This window comes from Fonsecaea erecta, assembly GCF_001651985.1.
Source record: "Fonsecaea erecta strain CBS 125763 chromosome Unknown Scaff6, whole genome shotgun sequence".
In the NCBI taxonomy this organism is placed as follows: domain Eukaryota; kingdom Fungi; phylum Ascomycota; class Eurotiomycetes; order Chaetothyriales; family Herpotrichiellaceae; genus Fonsecaea; species Fonsecaea erecta.
The window spans coordinates 1035698-1062965 of record NW_017387249.1 but is presented as its reverse complement, the minus strand read 5'-3'; the positions used below and the strand labels follow the sequence as shown (position 1 = coordinate 1062965).

Below are 27268 nucleotides of genomic sequence, written 5' to 3'. Positions count from 1 at the left end.
GGGGTTCTGGTTCGGTGCCCCGATAAGGAGCATGCTCTTCCTGTCTTAATGACCGATCTGTTATTTAAAGAACCAATACCCTTAAGGTCCTCGGCTGTGTCTAGTTATCCAGGCCAGTTCGTGCCCTAACCTCCTTCTCATCCTTGACATCGAGAGGTTCAATGTTCCAGATGGTGTCGGCATACTCATTGATGCAGCGGTCTAGGCATCAGGTTAGCGTGCCGACGACAACAATATGGGGATGTGCGAAAGCTGGACATACCCGACGTGAAGAATCCCATTCTGGCCACACTCATGATCGACTTGGTGACCCAGGAGCTCTGGTCTTTGTATGATTCGTCGATGAGATCTTGCGTCTGGCAATAGCTATTGAAGTCATCGCTCACTGTACAGTCATTTCATCAGCCTATGTTCCGTGGTTTCAATTCCAAAAGGATGTCTTACCAAGATAATAATCGCCGTGCTCCACGATGGCGCTGATAAGGGCACCAAAAGCGGCCTCATCACCGAAAGTGCCCGCCTTGATGCAGTCAAACACCTTCAGAAGCTCGGGGTTGACCTGGTAGTTGCCGTAGAAGTGGTGGTGTCGCAAATCCTCCACGTCTTCGGACAGATTGCCAAACAGGAAGATGTTTTGTTCTCCAATTTCGCGAGTGATCTCAATGTTCGCACCATCGAGAGTGCCAATAATCAAACCACCATTCAGCACAAATTTCATGTTGCTGGTGCCGGAGGCCTCGGTGCCAGCGGTGGAGATATGTTCACTGATGTCCGAAGCTGGGATGATGATCTCCGCCTTGCTGACATTGTAGTCTGCCACAAAGACCACTTTGAGCAGATCGCCAACATCGGGATCCTTGTTGACCACTTCTCCGACCTTGTTGATCAGGTGAATGATGGTCTTGGCCATCCAGTAGCCTGGGGCGGCCTTGCCCCCGAAGATGGACACTTTGGGCGAAACCTTCTTGCGCTCCTCAGGGGTCATGGCCTTGATGGCTAGGTATCGATGAATCACACCGAAAATGTTGAGTTGCTGACGTTTATACTCGTGGATCCGCTTGACCTGGATGTCGAACAGGGCTTTGGGGTTGACGCTCACCCCTGTCGTCTTCAGGATATGCTGGGCAAGTCGGACCTTGTTGGCGTACTTGATCTCCGCCCACTCTTTCTTGAACGCCTTGTCCTCAGCGAACGGCTCCAACTTGTTGAGTAGCGTCAGATCCTTCAAGAATTCATAGTTTCCGATCTTCGAAGCAATCAGCTCAGAAAGACGTGGATTGGCCTGGTGCAGCCATCGTCGCGGGGTGATGCCATTGGTGACGTTGGTGAACTTGTCCGGACCATAGACTTTGACAAAATCCTTGAAAATGGTCGTCTTGATCAAATCGGAGTGGAGCTCGGCCACACCGTTGACCTTGTGAGAGCCAACAATTGCCAAGTAGGCCATCCGGACCATCTTGGGCTGTGACTCTTCAATGATGGAGACTCGGGCCAACATGTCACGGTCTTTCGGGAAGCGGCGTTCGACAGACTGGAGGAAATAGAGGTTGATGTCATATATGATCTGCTCAGTGTCCCGTCTGTTAATAGCGGTCTTTGACATGGCTAACGACAAAAACAACGGATATCCGTTGCGAGGACTGCAGTGTTCGGGCACACAGGTCCAGAGGGTCGAAGTAGAATGTCCATCTCGTCCAGGTACCCGCAGACTTGATCAAGTACGAAGAGGGAAAAGAAAGGGAGCCCACAGCCTTTCGAGGAGCTATGCTACGTACAGAGTGCATAGAAATAGGGGGGGGAGTTACTAACCTGGAGGTGGCGAGGTAAGAGGTTCTGGAAAAGCGGTACAGACCACTTCTCCAGTGCTTCCGGCAAAACAGTGTGGTTGGTATAGCCAAATGTCTTCGTGACAATGTTCCAGGCGGTATCCCATTCAAGGCCTTCCATGTCGATCAAGATTCGCTGCAGCTCGACAATGGCAAGCGTCGGATGTGTGTCGTTGAGCTGAATAGCCACCTGGTCGGGAAACTCTGACCACTCGCGCTTGGATTTCTTGAATCTGCGGACAATGTCATGCAGAGATGCAGCACACCAGAAGTATTGTTGCTTCAAGCGAAGCTCCTTACCCCTTTCAAGGTTGTCATTCGGGTACAACACAGCCGATATCGTTTCGGCGCGCTGCTCGTCGGCCACGGCACTCTCGTACTCGCCAGAGTTGAATTTAGAGAAGTCGAATTCTCCACTTGACGCCTTGCTGGACCAAAGACGCAGGTTATTCACGGTCGGAGTTCCGTATCCTGGAATGGGCACATCGTAAGCAGTCGCTGTGACGAGCTCACCATCCTGCCAGGACACAATCTGTTTTCCCTCCTCGTCTGTGAATTTGTTGACCCAGCCGTAGAACTGCACATCGACTGTAACATCGTGTCGGGGAAACTCCCAAGGGTTGAAATCGAGCCAATAATCCGGGATCTCAACCTGATAACCATTTTCAATCTCTTGCTTGAAAATGCCGTATCGGTATCGAAGGCCGTAACCCCAAGCTGCGTAGTTCAAGGAGGCCAAGCTGTCAAGGAAACATGCAGCAAGCCGACCGAGGCCTCCGTTACCCAAAGCCGCGTCGTGCTCCTGTTCGATGATGTCCTCAATGCGGAAACCGAGATCGGCGAGACCCTCTAATCCCAGTGTTAGTATGCGTAACACGGCAGGGTGGCATATGACTAACCTTTGGCTACGTCTTTCAATCCAATGTTGAGCATAGCATTGTCCAGTGCTCTGCCCATCAAGAACTCGAGGGAGAGGTCTTCCAGTCTTGTGAGCTACCATACCTCTACCACATCGTTCAAAGAACTCACAATAGATTCTCTTCTGATCGGCAAATGTCTGCCTTTGCTGGGTCTTGTTCCAATCAATGATCAGGCGGTCTCGAAACGCCAGCGCAGTCCCGGAGTATGCGGCCCTGTGTGGCGGTCAATGTGAGGAGTCGTTTGTGCAAGCAGGTTGGCAAGACGTACAGCTCGTCGCAGTTAAAGAGGGATCTCGCCAAGGTGGTCTCGATATGCTTGACACATTCTGCCTATTGATAGAGCGTCAGGACATGTTTGCCCAGTCGGAAAAAGTGTCACCACTGACCTCAAACTCTTCCTTGCTCGTGAAAGGGCGCGGAGACTGTCCAAGCTTGGGTTAGAAAGGCCGCCAGCTTCGGCAAATAGAGTCTCGGAGCTTTACAAATTTTCTCCAGCTGTTGGTGGAAAGAATGGTTAGCATTTCCGTTCCAAAGGCATTGGAGAGGAACCACTACTCACGCCTCTCGCATGTGCTCTGGAATGCTCGACTCCACGGCCTTGATGTCACCGGCTCCGAAGCCTGTGGCAGTCCTCTTGTGCTTGGGGCGAGTGAAGCCAGGGCCAACAGGACCTATCAAGGTCGAGATAGGAGCACCCGTCGAGGGTCGACGCTCCCGTGGAGATTGGGCACCAGTGGCTGCGGTGGCCATCTTGTTGGCGTGGTAGGACGAGACTGCACGGGCAAGCTAAAGGAGGGAGCGCGGAGAGATAAGAATAATACGAAGAAAAGAAGGTCGATGGCTTGAGAGTTCAAGTCGCCCCGAGAAGGGAGGTGAAAGGAGACGAGGATAGCAAAGGGAAGAATGTGAGGACAGAGGGGCAGGCAGAGGACGTGGTATAGCTCGACAGGGCAGGCAGGAAGGGGGGAGCTGGATTAATTGAAAGCCAATGGAGGGTGTGTTTTGCCTCATGGCTCAATGGTTTCCGTCATCGCAAATGCAATACGCAGAGCCGGGACCAACCTATCAACGAGCTATTTCCTACCCAGCTCCATCATTCAGCATTTGCTATGCATTAGTGCGTTGCCAGCAACAGCGGGCCTTGTATCTTCTTGGAATAGACATGGATCTCTCTATGTGCAGCCGTCTCGCATCGAGGCATCGTCGATCAACAGCATCAAAAAAATCTGGAGGATCCTCCTAGCCTAAGCGGTGAGCCATGGAAAAAGAGAATTACACTGCTTCAAGGCCGACTGCATGCGCCCGACACGATGTACTGTACGCCCCTCAGATCCTTTACCCCGCCTTGCGCACCGCTTGCGCGCCCATGCCTTGTAGCTAGAGCTCAGGCTCCACGGCAACCGGGGCGGTGGGCAAGCAGATTTGCATGTGCAACGGGAGAGTGGCGAGGTTTCTATTGCCCACCAACCTCCGGCTATTGCTACTTTCTACTAGTCCACACGTCAACCAACTTCCCTCGGGGGAAAAGGCCACAATGAGCCGAGCACAGGTGCTCTTTGTGGCAACCAGATGGCAGGGTTTGGAATTGGATACGAGCACACCTCTCCTCGTCAGTCAGCGAAGCAAGGGCTGGGACACGAACGACGACACTCGACCTGGTAATTTATGGTTCACTTGCTTCCGCCCCGGTCTGCTTCACCTCCACACCAGCTGCGCTTCTGAACTGCCCTAGGAAGGTAGGCAAATCCACTCCATTGGACTGGCTTACCACCCACCTTGCACCCGCCGAGTAGGAAAACCGCCTGGGAGCGTGGGGAAGCATTGCCCGCCGAACTAATCGGCTCAGAGGCGTCAAGCTCTGAATAATAATGTGCCGCTGTTCCTTGTCCTAGTCGACTACGTCCGTCCAAGCTTATGTACAAGCAGATGCCGACCCGTTTATCAGTACACGGAGGAGAAACTGGGATGGATAATGGAGCCCAAAGGCCTGTTGGAAAAGAGCAAGGCTGTGGCGTGATTGCATCAATCAGACCACCGCTGCAACGGACGCAAAACCCACGTCCATCCTCATGCTGAGCTCATCAAGGCTCATGACAGAAGACCATCATGTCCTGTAATCCACCGGTGGCTGCTGTGTAATTGCTTTCCATTTTGGGCTTCAACCACGGCGCAGGTACGAGATCCCGAAGCTGCCGATGTTGCAATGGAAACAGAGGTCCCACGTTGAAATAGTTTCTTATTATGAGTACACGGCGACGTTTCCAGCCTTCAGATGTCGTATCTCGCTTTGCAGCCAACTGTCCAAATGCTGTCCGCCTCCTGTCCCCGGTTCTTATGGGATGGCTTTGACTGAGAGCAATATCGAACGTTAATAATGTCGTCCATCATATCTGTCCAACGGTCAAGATTCCGTCCCAAGCATCCTGCGAATGCTGTGGTCTCCAGTGGCTAAGTCAGCCCTTCGTCCCAAACCAAACAATTGACAGCCCACTGCCGTAGCAGCCCTGACGTGCGCAAGCATATCCTTCCTTCACCACGTGCTCCAACTCTTGACTGGACAAACGAAAAGACTATTCCAAAACGCGAACTTTTTGCGGCGAAAAACTCAAAAAGCTCAGGATTGGTAGCAACAAGAGGAACCAAAAACAAATGCGTCGGAACACCGCTGTCGAGCAACATCAATGGCCTCCAGGCAGAAAATATAGCAGCGCATAGTAGTGGCGCCTTCCCAATCCGTCATGACTCCCAATTCATCACATGAGACGCTGGACGCCCGGCAAAATGCAATTTCCAAACACAAACGAAAATGGGTGCTGGGTCGTGGCTCTCATAATATTCCCGAATCCTTCAGGGCATTTTGTAGGATGGTCTCCTTCACTGCGGCGAAAACCAGCCGAATATTCGTCGTGTCTGTGGCTTGTGTAAGACTGCACACGCAATTAGTGGGCCGCCAGCGATCTTTGCCCTGGGGATAGGACTCACTGAGGGTAGAGGTTGAGTTGTGCTCGGTTCACTTGGTTAAACCGCCAGAGCAGGTACTTGGCGGCCCGATTGACATCGTTGCCACCCGAGTAATCAGGGAAATAGTTCCCTAGCGGTGATCGACCTAGCTTCTCCTTGAACAGGTCGACTTTGTTGAGGAAGAGGATGATGCTGGTCCTCATGAACCATCGGGAGTTGACAACCGAATCAAAGAGTACAAGGCTTTCCATCATCCGGTTCTAGAATGGCGGTCAGCAATCACATGCCCCCTTTTCTGTTTGTCCCGGTCTGCTGCATACCTGATTCGATTCTTCTAGTAGAACTTGATCATATTCGCTGAGTGCCACGCAGAAAATAATGGATGTGACGTTCTCGAAGCAGTGGATCCATTTCTTGCGCTCACTGCGCTGCCCGCCTACGTCGAACATGCTGGTAACATGTTAGCTCCACCACGCTCGACTGTGCCTCGAATTGATACTGACTGGATGCTTAGTTGACCCATGGTAAATCTGGTCTCGTAGATACCTGTCGTCTTTGTGCGGGCCCGCAGGACATCGGCCTCGTTGGGGATATAATCAGGCGCTGCCAACCTTCGCACTTCTTCGAAAAAGCTATCAACGTGTGAGCTGGCCGGGGTTCCACTTTGCTTTGGAAGTGAACGCCACGACGTACTAAGGGGCTGAATCCATCAAGTAGAACTCGCTCTGTCGTTCCATTGTCTTGGCCGCTGCTGGATCTTTCCAGACGGCTTCAACAGCGTCGGCGACTTTGGGATCAAGCGTGGTATCGGGATCCGGGTCGACATTAAATTCCATTATGTACTCCACGTAGTCCTTGACCGTTTGATCTTCTGGTTCAATTTCGAACTGCTGCATGGCGCCGATCAGCGCCTTCATGCAGTCAACGAGGTTCTTGTAAATGGTGAGCCGGTAAAGTGCCCTCTCCTCCTGTGTGTAGCCATTCTGGTGGATAATCTTCATCTGCTTTACGATCGTAGACTTGCCACTCTCGCCGGACCCTAAAAAGTTACAAAGTCAGTCAACCGTATGTACCAGCATCGTCATTCATGTCGCCTACCGAGTAGTAGGATCTTGCATTCCCGCCGTAACCTGCGGGAATCCTCCTCTAATTTCTTGTCTATTGCCTGACTTCTCTTTTTCTGCTCCGTGTCCTCGGCCGACGCTTCTTTACTCCCACATGCACCCATTTCGAAGGAATGGTGCTGGCTGTTGCGCAGCGACAGCGAGAGCGCTGCAGAAGCAGCGCCAGATGTGGCTGCAGCTGCAAAGGAAGCTGCACGGGCGTTCTCCTGTGGTTGCGGCCTGAGTGCGGGGGGAGGCAATTAAACGTCGTTGTCGAGGTTGGGGGGGCAAGGATTGAAGCAGCGCAGGCTCGATTGGGAGAATGGGAGATGTGGAGGGCGGGTTCGCAAGCGCAGCGGTAAACTTGAGGACGTTCGATGACCTGGAGATGTTGATGATGGTGGTGGTGGTGGCAGTGGTGGTCGGGGCCGAGACCAGGATTCGCACTTGTCAGTGGAGCTCGACTCGGCTGGAGCGGCTTCGAGGAATGAAAGATGGGTGCGAAGGGACTGGAGGTAGGCAACAGCTGGTAGATATAGAAGCCGGAAAACGAATGGGAGAGTGGTATAGAGAGCTCGCTGCCAGAGAACGTCGTCGCGCAACGGGATGTTTGAGGGCAGCGAGGCAAGCCAAGGTGGTGGTCACAGCAGAAGAGAGATTTGTTACCAATGAAGTAGTGGACAAGCTGACGGGAGGATGGAATGGGACCCGATCGTGGAGAACAAGTCCCAGGTGCGTGCCAGAGCGAGTTACGAGGGCGCTGCACTGGCAGTAGTAGTGGCAGTTGTGCCAATGCCAGCCTACCAGCCCAGAACCTCCAGCTTTAAGCGGAGTAGCCGAGCAGTTGGGCGTAAAGGACACCGAGGGGATCGCTAGACTAAAGTCCCAGTGTCCAGGCGCACTAGGCACTCCCCGAGAGTGCTGGGCGCGTGGAACTGGTCTAGGGGTAGCGAGACACGTAGGTTAGGCAGATTAGGCAGGCTGGGGATACTGTCTCCGTCCCCATCCACGGTATTTTAATTTCTCACTCTACGGCCTTGTACCTACATAGTAGTGATCGAGAAGAATGCAGGCACTTTGAGCCCATTAACTTGGGCGTGATAATTAGTCCGCTAGCTCCTCAGATATCACACGCCCTTTCAACCCAGGAGCGCGGCTTGCTACCCACAGTCCACGCATTCCATGACAGACATCTTCCACTCCAGAAAAGCGGCATCATTCCAGGGTCTGCCACATGGTTGTTCCCGCCAAGGGTTGATAGTTCCTGAGCCAAAAGAAACGATTGTGTCGCACGAGGTTTTATGGTGTCAAGATTTACACCCTACGCCGGCCACACTTCGAGAGCATGACCATCCAGAATCAACCCATTTCCGCCCCGAGCTTTAGGATCCTCCAGTTCGACTCCGACTTGTCGACAGCCTCATCGCTTGACCACGTCTACCATCTCGACCAGGCTTAGCTGGAGATTTGTCAGGTCAGCATGCCAGTGCCAGCGCCTGGCTGGCCTACATGCGGTCGACTCTTTGACATGATGTCGTCAATGCCGATCACTTTATTCACTACAGCAGAAGCAATGCTCCCTCACAGCCCGTCGTGCGCCAAAGTTTTCGTGGTAAATTTCCGACAGGCTTGCGAGCTGGGTTACACTGCGCGGACTTGCGTTTTCTTCTGTGCCGAATCTGCCGTGGAGGTTTTGTCCTCTTGCTTTGGATGGGAGAGTTAGGTGCTATTCTTGTCAAATGGGCCAGGAAGTGGACTTCCTAATCTGCCAGCAAGACCGGTCCACCGAGTACAGAGGCGCTGTTTCAGCTTCTTACTGCTGGATATTCAAATACTTAACCCAGTCAGACGTCGTGCATCCTCAAATCCCCTAGCTGTCATCTGTTTCTTCCCGTCAAACTTTGAATCAGGGTGCACGTCAAGCTCAAACCATCCTTATAGGGAGTCTCGGGTCACCAAAACATCTGCGGCAGCCTCCGACAATACCCATCAGCCACCGCCACGGCGTGCGTGCAAGCTCTAAGATCCTCCGTTTTTGCAGCGTGAGGCTCATCAGGCCCAAGACAGCAATTGTGTCTGGTGTGCAGCTGCCAGGAAGAGGCTGAGCCACCCCGAGATGAGCGTAGACGCTTGCACATGTACCTCCTTTTCCTCTCTGTACAAGTGGCCCTGTGAGTGTCTTCCAGAAATGATCTTCTGAGGCCAGGTGTTCCCGAAGTCATTCAATTTACCCGAACTACGAAGTGAAACATTTTTGCGCGGGGCTCTTGCGCTGTCTGGGCTGTCTCACGTAGTCATGATGGTCCTGATTTACTCCGTCCAGGGATGATAGTCGGTGTCTATCGAGAAAGCCGTGCGGCTCAGAAAAGAATCTCAGGACCTCGACTTAGCGCATGCGGCCTCGGTCATCAGCACGCGAAATGAACGTGCCCTTGATGGTTGAAGAGGGGCACAAGCAAATCTGGGATATGTTCTCTCGCAGATATTCCCTGTGTTAGTAAAAGTTTGGCGAGGGAATTTGGAATACGAGGTATCCCCTCGCTCGCCTCGCTCTCCAGAAGCTTCACGGTTTTTCACTGGTTGCTGCGTGGACAGGACCTCGGAGCGATTGATCCAAAGAACAGGAACAATTAGCTTGGACAATGTCACTGACAGCCATAAACCTCTGAGGTCGTTGCTGTACTACCTGGGCTGGTGCAAGTGGCTCTAACTGAGAGACCAGGTTGGGTGGTGGGTGAGATCATCAATTATTAACGGAATCCGCGACTGGGCTAGTGGGCTCGACAGTCTGAGCCTGCACCTTATGCTCGTGGCCGCATATAGATCGGGAATATCGACTGAAATCGAAATGGCAGAGAGTGGGGAGATCTGACTAACCCTTTGGCTGTCGGTCTAGGAAAGATAGAAGTCGAAATGGCGGCGGGCATCGTACTGGTTGGTGCGGAAAAGCCTGCTGGATGAATTCTCCGACCAAGGGTGGACGGAAGAATGTACCACCGTTGTACAGGAGAGGATTGCAAGGGATTGGGCGGAGGACATTGATCCCGACTAATGATGGAGGGGCAATTGAAAAGGACTGAGTACGAGGTAATCGAAAGAAGTTCGGCTTAGGAGGGGGGGAAAGCCCAGAGGAGCCCAGGCGGGTGATGGGTACGGAGAGCATGGGTGATTGCGATCATCGTCTTTTCAAGCTGAGCCCAAAGACTGATTCTCAAGCCCACTCCGGACCGTTACTTGGGACATCTTAGGGCCCGCTCCCACCACCAGCCCTTTACTTAGTAACCAGCATTGTACCGATCGAGTTTACGGGAGACGCCCAGGAGGCGGGAAACTGGTTTGCCCCACGTTGGCTACTACTGCTGCTGCTGCTGCTGCTGCTGCTGCCGCCACTGTTGCTCCCCGTTGCTCTGCTCTTCTCGCATGCCATTCTTCACTACCATATGAACTTCTCTGGGCAGTGACATTAGCCACAGTCACAAGTACCAGACAGGGGTCTTTCTGGCCTCGTTGGATGCTACAGTAACTATCAATTGCACCACTCACGGTTTTCAGGTTCGTGCTTTTCAGCATCCGCCGCAGTCCAGTCTCCCCTCCCCTTCTCTAACTGCGGTCTCCAGGATACCTGAAACATCCCGTATTTTTAAGTCGCCACTCCCGTTCTCGAGGCGATCGTTTCACCTCGTTCCTTACCTTTACTGAGCTCGCCGCCATTGTACTCTCATCCTGTACTCACGTCGCGATCTCTCTGCGACCGCTGACCCTCTCGCGAACCTAAGACCTCCCCTCATCTCCCGCCTGAGACTTGGCCTCGCTCCATTAGACTCTTTCTCAAGATGGCAGAGTTCGTACGAGCCCAGATATTTGGGACAACTTTCGAGATCACCAGCAGGTAGGCGAAGAAGCCATGTCGTTGGCAAGACAAGCCCGATTGACTGGAAGCCAGGTATACAGACTTGCAACCCGTGGGCATGGGAGCCTTCGGCCTTGTCTGGTAAGGACTGCTCGAGAACATGCCTCCAGAAGTCGCTCCAAACTGACAATGCCCTAAGCTCTGCAAAAGATCAATTGACGGGCCAGTCGGTGGCGGTAAAAAAGATCATGAAGCCGTTCTCTACACCGGTGCTCGCGAAGCGCACCTATCGAGAACTCAAACTGCTGAAACATCTTCGACATGAAAACGTGAGCGCAAAGAATCCCCAGATTGTCCCTCAGTATACTGAACCGGTCAGGTCATCTCTCTCAGCGACATCTTCATCTCCCCACTTGAAGACATGTATGCAGAATCTGCACCCCCTCCTCCACCACGCCTCCCAATGCTGACGTTGCATGCAGCTACTTCGTGACTGAACTCTTGGGCACTGATCTTCATCGCCTCTTGACATCGAGACCGCTCGAGAAGCAATTCATCCAATACTTCCTCTATCAAATCCTAGTATGTATATGAGCCGGAACTTTGCTCCGATGCTTCCACCACTGACAGTCACGTGCAGCGAGGCTTGAAATACGTTCATTCGGCTGGCGTTGTCCACCGAGATCTGAAGCCAAGCAATATCTTGGTCAATGAAAATTGCGACCTCAAAATCTGCGATTTTGGTTTGGCTCGAATCCAAGACCCTCAGATGACGGGATATGTCTCGACCCGGTACTACCGAGCCCCCGAAATCATGCTTACCTGGCAGAAATATGACGTGGAGGTGGACATCTGGAGCGCTGGTTGCATCTTCGCCGAAATGTTGGAAGGCAAGCCATTATTCCCGGGCAAGGATCACGTCAACCAGTTCTCCATCATCACTGAGCTGCTTGGTACCCCTCCCCAGGATGTGATCGAGACCATCTGCAGCGAAAACACCCTCAGATTTGTCCAATCTCTACCCAAACGAGAACGACAACCTCTGAGTGCGAAATTCAAGAATGCCGATCCTTCCGCCGTCGATCTTCTGGAGAAGATGTTGGTGTTCGACCCCAAGAAAAGAGTGTCGGCAGCCGGTGGTTTGGAGCACGAGTACCTTTCTCCATATCACGATCCAACGGACGAGCCAGTCGCCGACGAGAAATTTGACTGGTCGTTCAACGACGCCGATCTTCCGGTGGACACTTGGAAGATCATGATGTACTCGGAGATTCTCGACTATCATAATATCGACAACCAGGAGACCGAGATGGGAGGCAAGCCCTTGACCGTGGAACAAGCTCAGGCGGTGAACAGTCAGGTAGTCTAATAGAGTGGGTAGAGCTCGAGAGGTCTGCGCCAGCAATGTCCAGCGCAGCTGGAGGCGTCAGCGGGAATTTTCTTGCCTGCTCTTCAACGGGGTGAAATGAACGAATACCACGATATGTTTTGGTGTAACAGGGAGGAAAGGGGGCATACCAAGATTTCTGCAACAAAAGGCTACAAGTTGTACGATTGCTTTTCACCTCAGTGCCGCTTTGTGGCGCTGTAAGCAGAGTCCAATCCGGGCTCTTTTGTCCAAACCAAATCCAAAGGTTATGAGAGATAGACGCCCACGACGTGCTCTGCCCACGCAGTCCGAGTACGCCCAAGAAGGATCGTCTCTGGTGTTTCTGGCAAGTGCCTGGTTTGTTCCGCAGTCTTGAGGTACAGCGACATCAGCCAACGTAGCAGGCAAGGCGCAGCATGGAAACAAGTAAGCAGATAGAACTCTTTTTTTTTCAATTTTGGTGATTGACCACGATATCATCTGTCTGAGAACCAGTAAGCTGGCTCAATTTCATTTCTGGGGATGGTGGCTTTGAAGCCACGGCAGACGCTGTGTGTGATCCTCCCCTCCCCCAGCAACCCTTTGCATGCTAGAGTAGAATCCGATGTTGCCAGTACATGTCACTCAGTTCCGTTAGCTGGCCTCGCCTTCTCAGCGCACGGAGAGGCAAGAATAAAAGAAGGAAAAACAAGCACCCTTCACCGCCTGTGATTCTGCATGTTTCGTGTCCCCGTGACTGTTCTGCCGATTCGTTCCCATGGTGTGTTATCCAGTCCGAGTCATCGGGTGGTGTTTGGTGTTTGATTGTGGTTGTTGCAATGTCTCCTCCCACCAACAAAAGAGCAAGAGCGAGCAGCAGCAGGGGATTTTCGACATCCCATCATTCCAGTGCATCGAAAACCTCGGACCACGATCTTGGTTGTCCAAGCAAGCCAGAACCCAGAACCAACACCAACACTAACACCAATCCCAGAGACCAGGAGTCCTCTTTTAGTCGATCTCGGATTCTTTGTCCTTGTTCTCATCGTCGCCGTCATCTTCTTCTTGCGCTGTCTTGGCTGCTTCGGCCTTTTCTGCGATTCTGTTTTCTGCGACGTTCTTGGACCCCAACTTCAAGATATACTCCCAGAGAGTGCCCGTCGAGTCGCCGTCGTTCAGGCGCGGGTCGGATAAGAACAGCTTTCCAGAGGTGCTGCCCCACGCGGTGATAGCCCCGTGCTGGGCGCTGGGGGTGGTAGAGGTTGTAAAACCGGCGCCGTCACTCGTGGGGCTTTTTGGCGTAGCCTCAGGATCGGGGGCGTTGGCGGAGTTGGCGGTTTTGGCAGTCGAGGTCGCCATCTCCTCGACTTTCAGCTTACTCTCCTTCTTGTGAGTTAAGGGAGGGGAGTTAGACGCATCATTTCTGGTACCTGAACTTGACATTTTGAACAAAGATAGCTGATGATGCTTGAGTTGCTGTATGTGTTTCGAGAATGCTGTAGTCAAGATGGAGGCTACCGAAGTGCGTTCTTTGAGTTCGAGGAGTAGTTGGTTCGTGCTTTGTGTGATGGAAAAAAAGACAGAATAACAAGGCCAGCGGCTTGAAATAAAAGTGCGTTGCGTTGTGTTGTGTCGTATCGAGCTAGTGTTTGCTGTTGCGGCTTGATGTGCGGCTCGTCCTGTTGTGCGGCTGAAGCAGTCAGGTGGTCAGAGTGATTGCGCACGACTGCGGCGGTCTCTCCATTTTCTTTTGCTCTTCCTCCAGTTTGTCACGGTTAAAGTCGAACGACAGATACGGCTTGGAAATGATTGATTCAAGCCCCTGTCGTCTGTGCCGAGCACTCTTAGGGAGATGGACAGAGCCAGCGCTTCAGCGGAAGACATGTCTCTGCTTTTTGGATGCCATTCTTGTTGATCATCTATTCTTTCTTTTTTGCAGTCTTTACCTACCACTGCGTCTGAACGAATGAGGGGTTCATATGTGAGAGCCTCCAGCTGCTTGAAGCTCTGAGCAAGCCAGTACGCCATAGTCCTACTTTTGGGAGGGTCATTGTGGTTGTCCTCCTAGGGTGATTTTTGTGCCGTCAAGGACCAGTGCTATCTCCTCCGCGCGGAGATGACGGTTCTTTGACGCCATTCTCGTTGCTCATCTGTCCTTTATCTTCAGTCCTTACCTACGACTGCATCTAACCTAGCCAGGGTCTCATATGTGAGGCTGTTCGAGTCCTGCTTGGAACTTTTGAGCAGGAAGGTAGGACATAAACCCCAGTTGTGTCTTCCTCCCGGGAGGCATTGTCACGGTCACAGACAGAGTTGGGCAGGAGAAAAACAGGCTCGACTTGATACGGAGTCAACACAAGATTCGATACCAAAGGATATTGCAGAGAAATATCCAAGGCACATGCAAAAAGATGTCGTCCTCACAACCGTGGACGCTAGACCTGTTTAAGGAGATGCCTCGGCATTAGAGCTCAAAGGGCTGTCGTCGTTATTGATTTCATATCAGCTCTCTCAAATCTTTGCCTGTGGTGACCTCTTTTCCTGCTTGATGCAAATCTAGCAGGCTCGTTTGGGTCGGACAAGGCCCAACGCTTGCTCCGGGTCGCCTTTGTCGGACTTGGCGTGTCCCACCTATGACTATCCGTCCTTCATATATATACGGAGTACGAGGTACGAGTCAGACTATAACATCATCATGAGCCTGACCATGCAAACCTAACGATTGTCTATTGTTCCTTCAGCTGACGTTCAGTGAACGCCTTACTCATTCCACTCTTTCTACTGCATCGCACGTTTGAATCCATTAATCAAGGAACACTTATCTCCTTGGCAGACTGTCCCTTGCTCAAGTATATCAACGGCTTCGCCCACTTAACACTGTGGACACACAGCGGAGCTTGAGTCTTACTCTCAAAGTTGTCTGCTTGTCGTTCTGCCAAATTCCAATATGACAGCCCCTCCAACGGCGGCCCAGGCGCTCTCTGCTCCTGCTCATCAAATCTCCTTCTTGGAGAAGTTGGACGTTTTCGCAGGTCTTCTATCACTCGGTGAGACCTTCCCACGAGAGCAAAATGTGCTTTTGCAAGCTGATAAAATGTACCAGCTGGAACGGCCTTTTACACGGCGGCGACGGCCCCATTCCGTGGCGAATCAGGAGCTTATACATACGGGCAGCATATCAGTTTCGCCATCGTACGAAAGGTAGGCTAGTCACTTCCTGAATTCGTGCATTGTCACTGAAGCTGCCAGTTGATGAAAAGGTTCAGCACGCTGCAACTACAGTAAGTCTCGCCGACTCTCCGCCCTAGACTCAGGCTCACACCCGCAGGTATATCGGGCCCCCCTTTTCTGAAATCTACCAGAAGTGGTGTAAAAGCGTTGGCATCCAGCCGCAACTCGTCACTCTGAAATCTGGGTGCAAAGCATTCTGGGTAGGCGATCCAAAGACAGCCAAATACGTCTGCGTGTATTTCCACGGTAAGCGGCAGGCCTTGTCGGATTTGCTCGCCCAAGTGACTGATCTGTCACACAGGAGGCGGCTTCTCACTCGACGGAGATGACACCCATCTCACATTTTGGCACGGCGTTCAGAACGACCTCAAAGCCGACAAAACCTCCATCGCGTTTTTGTTCCTGGAGTACACGCTCGTGCCACATGGGACGTTTCCAAAGCCGATTTACGAAGCCGTCGAATCGGTGAAATACGTCATGGAAGACCTGAAACGCCCAGCTTCCGAGATCCTCCTCGCTGGCGATTCCGCCGGCGGGAACATGTGCCTTGGAGTCCTGTCACAAATTATGCATCCATCCTCTGAATTCCCGGAGCTCAAATTGGCCGATGGGGAGAAGCTCAAGGGCATTGTGGCGGTGGCCCCGTGGACCACCTTCAAGCTTGACTGGGCCAGCGAACAGAGGAACCGTTACAAGGACATTGTCACTCGTTACGCTGGTGACATGTGGGCGAGGGACTACCTCGCAGGAAAGCCGTCTACGCCCTTTGCAGAGCCGCTCAATGTTCCGGCAGACTGGTGGAGAGATTCCAGGGTTGAAAATATGCTGGTTGTAGCTGGCTCAAACGAGATCTTGGTCGACTCTATTGATCAATGGGTGGAAAAGTACAAGGTGTGTTTAAGTCTCCCCTTTCATTTTTGAGTCCCATGCTATCTACGTCTTCGCTGGAACTTTTCTAACTCTGATATTCGAAAAGTCCGTCAACCCGGACTCCATAACCTACGTGGTTGGTCCGAATGAGGCACATATTGCCCCCATTATTCACCTCCGGTTTGGTGACAAGGCTGAGACGGAGCAAGGAAAGGCTATCAAATCGTGGCTCAAGGCAAAACTGTGATCATCTGAACAGACCATGTACGTGCTATCGTTGTCTGCTTGAGAAAATAGGCGTCAAACCACACTATGTCGATTGTGTTGGGTTTTGACAGGAGGGTGTTTTTCGCAGTCCTTCCTATTGTATTTACCCTTCCATTAACAGTCGAGACCCGGAGAAATGAAGTCTACTCGGCGAACAACAATATTCTCCATGCTGCAATTGCAACGCTCGGACCTTCACGCTCTGGTAAGTCAAGACCAAAAGTTCACTATCGAAAGAAATCTGGTTCTTGCTTCACTGCTGTCTGGGTTCAGAGCCTCATTTCACCGCATGGGCAATGACTCGACAGAGAGCCTTTACGTGTATGGCTGGCTCCGTCACATGCTATCGCGCCTCTTCCTCCAGCAGCTGAATCGAGTCACCTTTGAGGTGTCACGAGCTTATCCACATGTCATGCTCTTCTAGAACTTCTCGAACAAGGTGATGGATGGGCCAGTCGGTGAAGCCGTGGCAACCGCCGCGAGTTCTCAACCTCATCTTCGTTTGACTACCTTTGGATTTCGACAAACGGGTCGCTCCACGAAGTGTCGGCGAACTGATCTTGAATCTGATGGATCTGGACAGTTTCCACTTCCAACCTCTCTGAGGCTTCTATCAGGCTTCTATCATGATGAATCTTTCTTTCACTCCAGCTCATCAGAGCCAACTCAGCGAGATCTCATCGGGCTCGTCTAGGACTCCAGCGTCGTGGCTTTCGCTATCACGTCGCCGCAAAGGCTCACCAGTTACACCAGCCACGCAGTACTCCTCCCGAAGCTGGGGCACCTCTGGCCACGGGAAACGGTCGCGGACGTCGACGATCGAGCTCGGTCGTCACCCTCCACAGAACTTGCAGCGGAAGGATTCACTCTTGTCGTGGTCCTTCTTCCGGTCTAAGAGACAGCAGGCTGAATATCCTACGCCAACAAATGAAACCCGCAGAGAGGCTGGCCCCCGTTGGTGGCCATCAACTTCAAGTGCAGTTAGGGAGAACAAGTTGAGAATCAGTCCACCTGTTCCTCCTCGACCCGAGTCGTGGCACCGTCATCAAAGATTGTCTCATTCTCCATCCCAACCATTACATCACGAGCTGGGAGGTGTCTCGGAGGACAAACGGCCATCGGACGTCTGGCCACGTCCGGCTCCGAAACCGCACGACGAGACTCAAACAACGCTGCAACTCGACCCGGACAAGAGAGGTCCAGCATTTGCGCGCATCCACCCCGACGGCTGGAGCAAAGTCATCCCCAAGAAATGGATGGAGGATCAGTTCAGCGACAGCTCGTCAGACGCGGGCTCAGACGGTGGCAGGAGCGTGTACAGTCAGAATCCCAGCGAGGAAATCATCAAATGCAGATCGGTGGGTAATCAAGTAGCATTCGAGAATGGAGGAGACCAACGACAACAGTCAGTAGCTTCTTTGCCGCTTACGACTGAGGCTGTCGACCGGCCCGCCGTGGCTGCCTTCTGCGATGGGAGCATGGACGGCTCACAAGAGCCAGAAGACTTGGGTACCCGCTGCTGGGACGGAGGCTGGAGAGCCGGTTCAGCTTCTTCAGACCCTGTTCGATATTGGATGTCATCGCTTCGCAGCCTACCCGAATCGACTCACCTTCCTTCTCAGACTCCGTACGGTGACGACTACCAAGCCGACAAAGGCGGTTCCAGTCCATGGGAGTCGAGATGTGGGAATAAACGACCGCCTCAAGCCCACCCTGATCTGTCACCATCAGGCCAAGAATCCCTGGCTGGTCTCGAGACTTCAAGAGCCGTCGACAAACGGCGTTGCTGTGATGCGGATCTCCTGGTGCCGCGACCCCTGACGCTATCCCAGCGACGGAGAGGTGCCTCGCCTACCATCGCCACCTCAAACAGTGAGAATGAAACTCCGTGTCGTAGCGTCAACCGTGGCCATCTATGTGTCTTGAACGACCAACAAGGGGAAGCGAAATCACTCCAGTCCTCCTGGTCTACCATCTACTGCGCTGGCGGGGCGGGGAGTGATCATGTACCCCCTGTATCTACCACAGGGGAGACACAAGTCGCATACAGCCCGGTCACCGAGTCCGTGACAACGAATTTCAAAGACAAAGCTTTGCCGCCCTTGCCGTCTAGTAGCGGTAGTAGCGAGACTGCCCGCTCGAACAGACACGCTGATCGCCCCGAGATAATAGTCTCTCCAGAAGAGGCCCCGAGCGGGAAGGAAGACCCGGACCGAGTAATAGACCAGGACGGACTCACTGCGGACATCGATGAGATCCTCGACATGTACCTGCGCGGCAATCCAGCCTCGGAACTCCTGATCGGTTCACCAACAACACCGGCGCCAGCACCTCAGCGCTCATATGCCGCCGTCGTTGGGTCGACCGTCCGCGGCGGGGAGCAGAAAAACAAAAGCAGGGCCAAAGCGAAAGCTGAGCAAGACACATATTCGCGGCCCACACGGCCTGCACGATCCTCCACCACGGATCCAGACCTGAGAGTGCACAGTAATCGAGCGAAATCCGCCAAGGGAGGCGGGCTTCTGCAGTCCACGCCCACAACGACGCCGACGACGACGACGAGCAGCCCTAGCACGCCTTTCGGAACGGTGCGTCGTCGCCCTTGCGCCTACGATCCAGAGAGATACCCGGAGCTCCGATGCGGGCGGGAAGAGAGGCTCGCGCCGCGCTCGAGACCGCCTGAAGCATCACTAACGGCACCACCTTCTGCACCACGAGCAGCAGGGACAACGACAGCGTCAGTGTCGGAACGACCGATCGCCAGTGTCAAGGTCAAGGCCAAGGCCAAGGCGGTGACGATGACGGCCTCTGTCGACGAGGACGGCCAGATCTGGATATAAACAAGAACCCGGTTCTGGGGGTCTTCTTCTCTGTCCTGATTATAGTCTTATATCTGGCACCAGAGATCCAATTCTGGGTCTATAGAGAGCTCTGTGGGCGAGATATTATTCTACAGAGAAGGGCCCCATTGCTCACCCAGTCACACAAACAGGGGAGGGGCGTGGCGGATTCGATCGCTATGGCCATCCATCTATTGATTCCTTCCTATTATCTATGTATGCACCTTGATCTACGAACCGGGGTTTTCACCATCGAAATAACGAAACCTTTTTGGGCCGAGGGAGGGATTCTTGGGGAGTGAGCTCTTCAGTCCCATGTTTGCTTGCTGCAAATACATGAATACATACATACATATCCACATAATACTGGGGCAGTCGTCGGCTGGGTTGGATTGGATTGGATTGGATTTAGTATTATCAATTAATATCATCGTCGTGTTTCCCTCGTGTACACAGCATGCGTCGATAGGGCGGCGTTCTACATATTTTTCCATCTCCATGATGGAAATGAGTTCATATGGAGTGTTCATCAGAAAAAATTTCTTTCTTTGCTATGCTCTCGACGTGTTGGGTACCTTTTTTGTCTCACAATTTGGCATTCATTGTTGTGTTCTTGCCCGGTCTGTCTGCATGTTAACTACAGAGGTCCTATCGATTTATCTCCTCCTCCTACACCTTCTACTTCCCCTCTTCCCCTTTATTTTTGCTCTCTCTGGCTCTTGTAGATCAAACCTCTTTTCCCACGGGGAACAATGCCGGTTGTTGAAGAAAGAAACTCAGAAGAGGACTTACAGCAGGCTCTGGATAACCTCCTTGACCTCCTGCTCAGTCATCTCCTTGAGGCCCAACAACTCGTTGTCCGTCCGGCCCTCGAAGGACCCGCCCGTCTCCTTGCCGCCGAAGATGCCGCTGAGAATGAACCCTACCATCGCCTTGCCGATGTCTCCTCCCGATGTCAACTCGGCCAAGCTCTCCTGGTAAATGTCCTTGGTCGACTTGACGGTCGTGTCCCAGTCTTTGCCGTCCTTCTCCTTGGCGTAGGCGATCAGCTTGTTCTGGGTGGTGGCCGTGTCGTGCACGTAGACCGCGCGGTTGGCGGTCTCGGGGAGGTGTTCAATGACCCCGATCACGGCCTTCGCGATGGATTTGAGCGTTGTGGTGGAGAAAATGGCGTCGCCGCCGTCGTACAGTGTCGCCGAATGTTTGGCAGGGTTCAAAAAAAAGCCGTACTCGAGGCCCCAGTCAAAAAACGGGCCGGTGATGACCAGGGTGTAGCTGAAACTCGGGTTTTCCTTGGCTTTGGACTTGAGGTATTCCTGCGTTGCGACCTTGAACTTGAACACTGGGAATGCCGCGGTCTTAGGGTTGCATGTATCACTGCCAAACTCGGAGGGGAGGAATCTTTCCACGCCGGCGGCGACGGACGCGTCGATTAAGGGATTCTGCTCGCCTATGCTGGCGGTTGCGAGGGTCGATACCACCACTTTAACGCCTTGGAGAGCTGCTGTGAGATCGGGTACCGAGGTGTAGTCGACCTCCTTGACGGTGAGGTTGCTGGACTGAGGGAGTTTCGAGGCGCTGCTGCTTCCCTTACGGGTCAATGCGATGACGGAATAGTTGGCGTCAAGAAATGCCTTAACGAGCGGGAGGCCGAGGTTGCCTGTGGCTCCAGCGATAGCGACTTTTACAGGGGCCATGACGGTTACCGTAGGGGAGGTGTGATGTTTTCTCTTCTGTGAAACGTCCCTGCAGAGTGATTGATTGTGGGCGGCCGAGAGCAGGTAGAGCACGCCTATGTCTATATGTCTTTTGCGATGTGAAATGTGGGGCTGGTGGCTGATCTGGAAGCTTCAATGGGGGATGTGGAGTTGATTCTCACGTCTGTGTCTGGCCGTGGATGTCGGAGTTCGGTCGAGAAATGGTGTGATCGTCTTGTGATGGAGGAAGGGAGATGCAGAGACGAGTCCCTCCTTATATCCCCCAACTGTCAGATTCTGGACAAGGCTAGATTATGTATTATTGCCAACGTCGGTGTTCCAGACTTTGGGAATACCGTGTCCCGGCATTCGATTGCGAAGCCCAATTCCGCTGTGGGAATTATGCATCGGCACAACGGCTTATCTCGTATGGCTCCGTGTTGTCATTTTCGTAGCCGTGGCATTGACTTGGATCTTCGGTTTGAAATCCAGCAAGCCCTCAAATTGATTTCCTTGATGCTGGTTTGTCAGGAGGGATAACCGCAGACAAGGCTACCTTGTGGTGGGGGACCCAGGGGCACAACGAGGCCCACTCAGGTCCTGTGCGGCTGAGTCATTGCCTGGTCGTTGCTTGAATAAAAAGTCGCCGAAGGAGGCCATATCGGAGCAGAGTTGAGCCGACGCAGCAAGACGCCAGGGCCCACTGGGGGGCTGACGCCGACATACTCAGTACATGGAGAAGCAAGGAAAAGGCGAGGAAAGACATGACACTGGTCAAGCGTATATTCTGTGCGATTGTGCAATATCCTCGCGGACATCAGGACGGGATACCCTCGTACTCCCAGCCGTTGTCGCCTCTCCTTCGCGTTCTGCTATTCCTTCGGTTCTGGTTACATTTGACAAGGATGGTCAAAACAGTCAGTATCAGGATGATTAGTGCCGCTATCGTGGGAACGAGGATCTCGCGCTGTTGTTCCGCCTCCTTGAAGTCGGAGTAAGGACACGTTGCGTTGGGACCGCCCAGAACCCAGCAGTTGGCTTGGTCGATTGAATTGAAGTTGATCCAAACGCCTGACAATATCCCGTCCGAGTCATCATCACGGGGACTAGTATCGTTCAATATTTGCCGATACAGGTATGTGTTCTCAAGCGCTGTCCTAGGGAGGTCGAACGAGGTATGGTCTGGACATGAATCTGGTGCCGCACTATAAGGAACATCGAAAGTGGAAAGGCGCCATGCATATGGCTGGCCTGCAATGCGACACGCAGCTCGCCGTGATTTTTGGCATTGCTCTAGTCGCCAATTTCCTTGAGAGCCGCTAGTTGCGTCAAGCACCGCGCACCGAAGGTCGTCGTCAGTAACCCCGTCATTCTGGCCGGATGACGTGCCTAGTGGCTGGCCTGGAGCCCATCCAAACATCGTGGACCGTGCAAAGTTCTGGTATGTGTTCAAATTGTGTTGTACGGACAAGCCGTTGAGAGTCGTGTTTATGACAGGCGAGAAGCCGCATGCCATCAAGTTCTCGGCGAGGATAGGGAGAGCACCTGAGCTGATGTCCTCAATGGTCGCAATCGCCCAGGATGCATTGGTTTGGGCGATCGTCGTGTCACCTGGATGATAATAGCAGCCTGAAGTCACTTTTCCACTGTCACTCCATTCCACAGGCGGAGTTGGGAACAGCTCGGTCGCATTGAAGACGGTACCCGACTCGGACAGAAAGTCGTACGCTGCCATCTGTGGATCGATCTGATCCCAACTCAGCAGAAGCCTCCGGCTGTCAGTAAGGAGAATCCAGTTTTCTCCAGGCCAGCCGTCCGGTGTGGAAATGATGTCGTCCCCTTCGATTTCCACGGTGCGGAAGTAATTTGCGTCGGTTATTACGCGATAGTTGTCGCGAAACCAAGACCTGTTCAGATCTTTTCGATCGGCTTGCAAGTCTTGTGGTGTGTATATATCCCTACCGAGTGCAGCTTCGAATTGGGCCCCTATAAGATCGTCAGAGCTCGGAAGGCGGCCCGGCATCGGCGTATGTGCGGGCGAAGAAGGATCCGTGAAGGGCGCGGCGGCATGTAAATTAATGTCAAGAAAATGTAATCGTGCGGAGATGGTGTCTGAGGTACGGGCAAAGTAATCATTGTACAAGGAAATGATAGAACCGATGTTCAAGTCCAAGCTACACATGTAAGGTCCCAGGGTGAGTAAAGTTCCACCTGTGGCACCAGTAGATGTTGGAATGGCCACATCGCTCGTCGTCGTGGCAGCGCTACTGATTGAATCAGTGGCCGATGAAATTGGCGATGTGGAGTTGTCGAGTGAAGATAACGAAGTCTGCCGCTTTTCGAGGCTGGGAGCAAGAGATCCCGTGGTATTTGATGGATTTGTGGTGGTCGGAGGAGGTGAAAAGGATGTGGACGCTGTGATAGAATACAATGCCGACGAATCCACGCTATAACCAGCAGTCGAATTGCCGACCAGGGGAGGAAGCTCGACTGGACATAGGTTGAATTGGCGGTTGATGTTATCCCAATACAGATCAATGATTAGACGGCGGTATTGGCTTGCAAACAGATCCGAGATACATGTCTGGGTCGGGAGGTCGTCGTAGACTCCATCGGAGAAACAGGCCTTCGTCACGTACACCCCCGGAGAAGATATAAAATTGATGGGAATTTGCCCCGAGGCATCTCGCATGGACTGGGTCAATCAGTTGCCACGAGCAGTCTGAGCGTCAAGCCCAACTACTCACCAAGAACACAGTTCCCCAGTAGTCGTCTGGTTCCGCCGCCGGATCAGGCTGGTATTGGAGCGACGTCATCTGTCAGAGCGGTATCTTGACATGTTGAGGGGGTGTAGGTAGTCCAACACTGAGAATAGGAGCAGACACAAGTTGGCGACAAGCCGGCAATCGAGATAGAATATGACCGTGCAGCGTCCCTTTATCTGCGTACCAAACGCGTCTCTGTCGTGTATCAAGGTCTATTGCACATCAAGTGATCGGCCCGTTCTGTGAACACAAGATACTGGGTGCCGCGGTGCCCGTGACTGTTGTTGAAGTTGCGACGACGAGGTCCGGCCATAAGATATTGCACCGCCGCAGTCTTGGCAACTGAGGCTGAAATCGGTGGCGCAGGCCGCATTGCTTGTTACCCCCCGGGATTTTTGGCGCCTCTTATTATCCTCATCGCAAACCGTGTCTTTTCTCACGGGGCCAACTCGCCTTATAATCGTCGCACCCGCAGGTCTTCACTTCTTCTCCTTCTCCTGAAAGTCTGCTTTGTTATACCATCTCTACAGACTTAGCTCACAGAAAGAGCAATTGCCACGCACTCACACTTCCCTCGCTTTCACTTCCAACTCTGCAACCATGGCATCCATGGGCGGCCCTCCGCCCGGCGCCCAAGCCTTCTCCCCCCAGCAAATCCAACAAATGATTGCCATGGAAGCTCAGAAGCGCGGAATGACCATCCCTCAATTTCAAGCCTTCCAACGACAACAGATCGAGGCCGAAGCCGCCAAGGCGGGAATGACCCCTCAGCAGTTCGTCCAGATGAAGCAGGAAGAGGCAAGACAGCAGTTCATGCGCCAGCAGCAGGCGATGCAGCAACAACAGTCACAACAAGCACAGGGTGGGCAACCACAAGGACAACCACGAGGACCGCCGCCCGGTCAGCAAACCCAACAGATCCCCTTGAACGCGAAGGTGGAGCCGAAGCCCGAGGCCCTGGCGGTTGCGAAGTTTCTACGCTCCCGGGATTTGAAGACACGGACATGTATCTTTAATGGCGAGAGGAAGGACATGTTCAAAGGTGTGGCCAACTAGCTCGCCCGTTGCTCGCGTTCATTACTGACCACCACACTGCGCAGTCAAACGAGCGTTCCGTGCCTTGAACTCCGACGCCTACAAGAAGGCTCAAAAGAAAAATCCGTTACTACCCAAAGTCGAGAACGACGTTGACGCGCGATCAGCTCTTCAACTTCTTCCCCTATCCATGCTTGCTCTGCGGGTTTCCAAGAAAGATCCACACGAGGGACACAATCACCCCAAACCCAAGAAAGAGAAACGGGTCAAGGGATTGTGGGAAGTCAAGATTGAACAACAACAGGACTTTGACCCGATGATGCATTACGTCTGGCTGTACGAGGGGTCACAATGGAAGGCTAAACTGTGGGCGGCACTGGTGTTGGTGCTGGTCTTCGCAGCAGTGCTCTTCCCATTATGGCCGCTCGTCCTGAGACAAGGTGTGTGGTACCTCTCGGTCGGCATGATGGGATTGCTTGGCTTGTTCTTTGCCATGGCCTTCTTCCGCCTGATTCTCTTTGTTGTCACGTTCTTCCTGGCGCCACCTGGCCTGTGGCTCTATCCCAACCTCTTCGAGGACGTCGGCTTTTTCGACAGTTTTCGACCGCTGTGGGGGTGGCATGAGACCAAGGAGGACATCAAGCGCAAGAAACATGAGAAGAAAGCTCGGAAGGCTCAGAAAAAGCTTGCTGCTGCTACTGGTGGTGGTGGCGGTGAGCAAAAGGTGGCAGGCGTGGCGCAGGCGCCTTCGAATGGGTCCGCGGTCACATCTGCTGTTGAGCCTGCTGCCACGTCGACGGCGGCCAAGCGACATGTTGCTCCGACTGTGGAGGAGGCTGATGATGAATGATTCTCGATTTGGGGATAGAGGCGGGGACTTTTACTGGGTCATGGCGTCCGGGGGGTGAGAAGAGCCCGGCCACGCACATTACGGAGGGATGATGTACCAACACAGGCTGCAGTTGCATCAAAGTGGACTTTATCAAGTCGAACTTTTTCATCCCAGCTCGCTTCGTCCCATCACCCATGCGAGTTTCTGTTGATCCGTCTGCGGCGCTGTTGACGGGTCCTCTTGACGCGACCTTTTTGCCTTCCCCATCTCACCCACCCGCGCCGTGACCCGCGCCAGCAGCACCCTCGTGCGGTCTAGTTGCTGGCTCAGCTCGCCGTCCCTGGTGACCAGATTGGGCTGAATGTTCTCGTGCGGCTCGCGCAGCGGTTCCGTCAGTTTCTGTAGGTGCCGGTACTGGGCGAGTTTGGCCTTCAACGCGTCTCTCTGCCGGCTGAGGGAGAGCAACTCTTCGCGCATACGGGTGTATCGGTGTTGGTCTTCTTCCGCGTCCCTTTCTCCCTGCTCCTGTTCCTCTTCTCCTGCTCGTCGGGCTGCGTGGTCCGGGTGTACATGGAGGGCGTCATACTCATGCGGCAGGGACGCGATGAAGTCTGGGTCCGTCAGGTCTGCGTCCCGGCGGACCGCGACCGTGTCGAGCTCTACGGCGCGCACCGACGACGAGGAGTCTGCCGACGCGCGCGCCCAGTGCAGCGACTCGATCTGCTCGGCGACGTGGCGCTGCGACTGTGTGGAGAAGATGAGGCGGTTGTGCTGTTTGATTTTGTCATTGACTGCGCGCAACGATCAGCTTTCTTGTTAGCCCCGAGAGTGGACGGCCCAGGCGTTTACGTGGTATGCGGAATCAAGTGAGGCTGGGTGTCTGGGGGGGTGTACCTTTGGAAACGAGGTCCTGGATCAGCTTGTCGCTAAGATGGCCCTCCTCGGTCTCGGGCAGCAAATCGCGCCATTGCGTCGATGGCTCTAGCGGTGTTTCGAGTTGGCGGACTTGGGAGCGGATGAAGGCTGCTTTGAGCGCCGAGATGGATGGTTCGTCCATGACTGACTGACTGGCTGATTGAGGAATCCGAGAATTCTCTCTCATCAATAGAAGTGGTTGCGTTGTTCAGTGAGACTTGAGATAATATTTCCCTGACCCCGCGTGGGTGCCGCGACGCGGTCTGGATGGATCACGTAAGGCGCGTCTCGGGGACAATGCGCCGCACTAGACGCCACCGTACAACTATTACCGCGGAGTACAGGCGCCACCAAGTGAATTCCATCCATCGCTGAATGGCCTAGGAGGGGATCTGTGTATATCGCAGTGGTATCAGGTGGCAGGTAACGTAGGGGCATGGTATTTTGTATCTATGAATGAGTGTCTGGTAAGCCTATGTCTGAGTGGCGGAAGTACCTAGGCGCTAGAGAGCCTGACATCGCCTCTCTCTCCCTTTCTCTCTCTCTTTCTCTCTCTCGGAAATGCATGACCTCGGCTCATGCCTCGAAGCAGCGGCTCGGCCAACTACTCCAATGGGGAACGAACATACACATGAACCATTATTTCCTCACCCAAAGGCCGGCTACTGCAATTTCGTCCTTTTGCACAAATTATATCTCCTAGATTCTAGATTCTAGAGAAAATCAACTATGCGACCAAGTTGATAAATAATTAATTGCGTTCGTTGAGTTACTTATCTGCCCACCTACCTACCTACCCACCCTCCTT

The 27268-nt window shown here is 53.2% G+C and overlaps 10 protein-coding genes across 10 annotated transcripts; 4 read left to right on the top strand and 6 right to left on the bottom strand.

Annotated features, from left to right (window-relative positions):
- Nucleotides 1-100: 100 nt before the first annotated feature.
- AYL99_07412 (hypothetical protein) lies at nucleotides 101-3496 on the bottom strand (the record flags this gene model as incomplete). Its single annotated transcript, XM_018838921.1, has 10 exons — nucleotides 101-201; nucleotides 263-385; nucleotides 445-1564; nucleotides 1810-2675; nucleotides 2726-2803; nucleotides 2856-2959; nucleotides 3015-3076; nucleotides 3133-3168; nucleotides 3229-3241; nucleotides 3306-3496. The coding sequence occupies 10 exons, from the start codon at nucleotides 3494-3496 to the stop codon at nucleotides 101-103; spliced, it is 2694 nt and encodes an 897-aa protein (XP_018691689.1).
- Nucleotides 3497-5573: 2077 nt separating this feature from the next.
- On the bottom strand, nucleotides 5574-6935 carry AYL99_07411 (guanine nucleotide-binding protein alpha-3 subunit; the record flags this gene model as incomplete). Its single annotated transcript, XM_018838920.1, has 6 exons — nucleotides 5574-5673; nucleotides 5729-5967; nucleotides 6028-6157; nucleotides 6211-6339; nucleotides 6401-6746; nucleotides 6806-6935. The coding sequence occupies 6 exons, from the start codon at nucleotides 6933-6935 to the stop codon at nucleotides 5574-5576; spliced, it is 1074 nt and encodes a 357-aa protein (XP_018691688.1).
- A 3708-nt stretch (nucleotides 6936-10643) lies between these two features.
- AYL99_07410 (mitogen-activated protein kinase HOG1) lies at nucleotides 10644-12029 on the top strand (the record flags this gene model as incomplete). The annotated part of the gene is made up of 6 exons (XM_018838919.1): nucleotides 10644-10699; nucleotides 10754-10801; nucleotides 10860-10989; nucleotides 11040-11083; nucleotides 11143-11242; nucleotides 11301-12029. The coding sequence occupies 6 exons, from the start codon at nucleotides 10644-10646 to the stop codon at nucleotides 12027-12029; spliced, it is 1107 nt and encodes a 368-aa protein (XP_018691687.1).
- Nucleotides 12030-13019: 990 nt separating this feature from the next.
- AYL99_07409 (hypothetical protein) lies at nucleotides 13020-13451 on the bottom strand (the record flags this gene model as incomplete). The annotated part of the gene is made up of 1 exon (XM_018838918.1): nucleotides 13020-13451. The coding sequence occupies one exon, from the start codon at nucleotides 13449-13451 to the stop codon at nucleotides 13020-13022; it is 432 nt and encodes a 143-aa protein (XP_018691686.1).
- Nucleotides 13452-14955: 1504 nt separating this feature from the next.
- On the top strand, nucleotides 14956-16356 carry AYL99_07408 (hypothetical protein; the record flags this gene model as incomplete). Its single annotated transcript, XM_018838917.1, has 6 exons — nucleotides 14956-15055; nucleotides 15112-15209; nucleotides 15258-15289; nucleotides 15337-15485; nucleotides 15541-16130; nucleotides 16216-16356. 6 exons carry the CDS (start codon nucleotides 14956-14958, stop codon nucleotides 16354-16356), a joined length of 1110 nt encoding a protein of 369 aa, XP_018691685.1.
- Nucleotides 16357-17005: 649 nt separating this feature from the next.
- AYL99_07407 (hypothetical protein) lies at nucleotides 17006-19216 on the top strand (the record flags this gene model as incomplete). The annotated part of the gene is made up of 1 exon (XM_018838916.1): nucleotides 17006-19216. One exon carries the CDS (start codon nucleotides 17006-17008, stop codon nucleotides 19214-19216), a length of 2211 nt encoding a protein of 736 aa, XP_018691684.1.
- Nucleotides 19217-20004: 788 nt separating this feature from the next.
- Nucleotides 20005-20913, bottom strand: AYL99_07406 (hypothetical protein; the record flags this gene model as incomplete). Its single annotated transcript, XM_018838915.1, has 1 exon — nucleotides 20005-20913. The coding sequence occupies one exon, from the start codon at nucleotides 20911-20913 to the stop codon at nucleotides 20005-20007; it is 909 nt and encodes a 302-aa protein (XP_018691683.1).
- An 817-nt stretch (nucleotides 20914-21730) lies between these two features.
- Nucleotides 21731-23729, bottom strand: AYL99_07405 (hypothetical protein; the record flags this gene model as incomplete). Its single annotated transcript, XM_018838914.1, has 2 exons — nucleotides 21731-23608; nucleotides 23661-23729. The coding sequence occupies 2 exons, from the start codon at nucleotides 23727-23729 to the stop codon at nucleotides 21731-21733; spliced, it is 1947 nt and encodes a 648-aa protein (XP_018691682.1).
- A 549-nt stretch (nucleotides 23730-24278) lies between these two features.
- On the top strand, nucleotides 24279-25563 carry AYL99_07404 (hypothetical protein; the record flags this gene model as incomplete). Its single annotated transcript, XM_018838913.1, has 2 exons — nucleotides 24279-24720; nucleotides 24779-25563. 2 exons carry the CDS (start codon nucleotides 24279-24281, stop codon nucleotides 25561-25563), a joined length of 1227 nt encoding a protein of 408 aa, XP_018691681.1.
- A 147-nt stretch (nucleotides 25564-25710) lies between these two features.
- Nucleotides 25711-26602, bottom strand: AYL99_07403 (hypothetical protein; the record flags this gene model as incomplete). Its single annotated transcript, XM_018838912.1, has 2 exons — nucleotides 25711-26336; nucleotides 26440-26602. The coding sequence occupies 2 exons, from the start codon at nucleotides 26600-26602 to the stop codon at nucleotides 25711-25713; spliced, it is 789 nt and encodes a 262-aa protein (XP_018691680.1).
- Nucleotides 26603-27268: the final 666 nt, after the last annotated feature.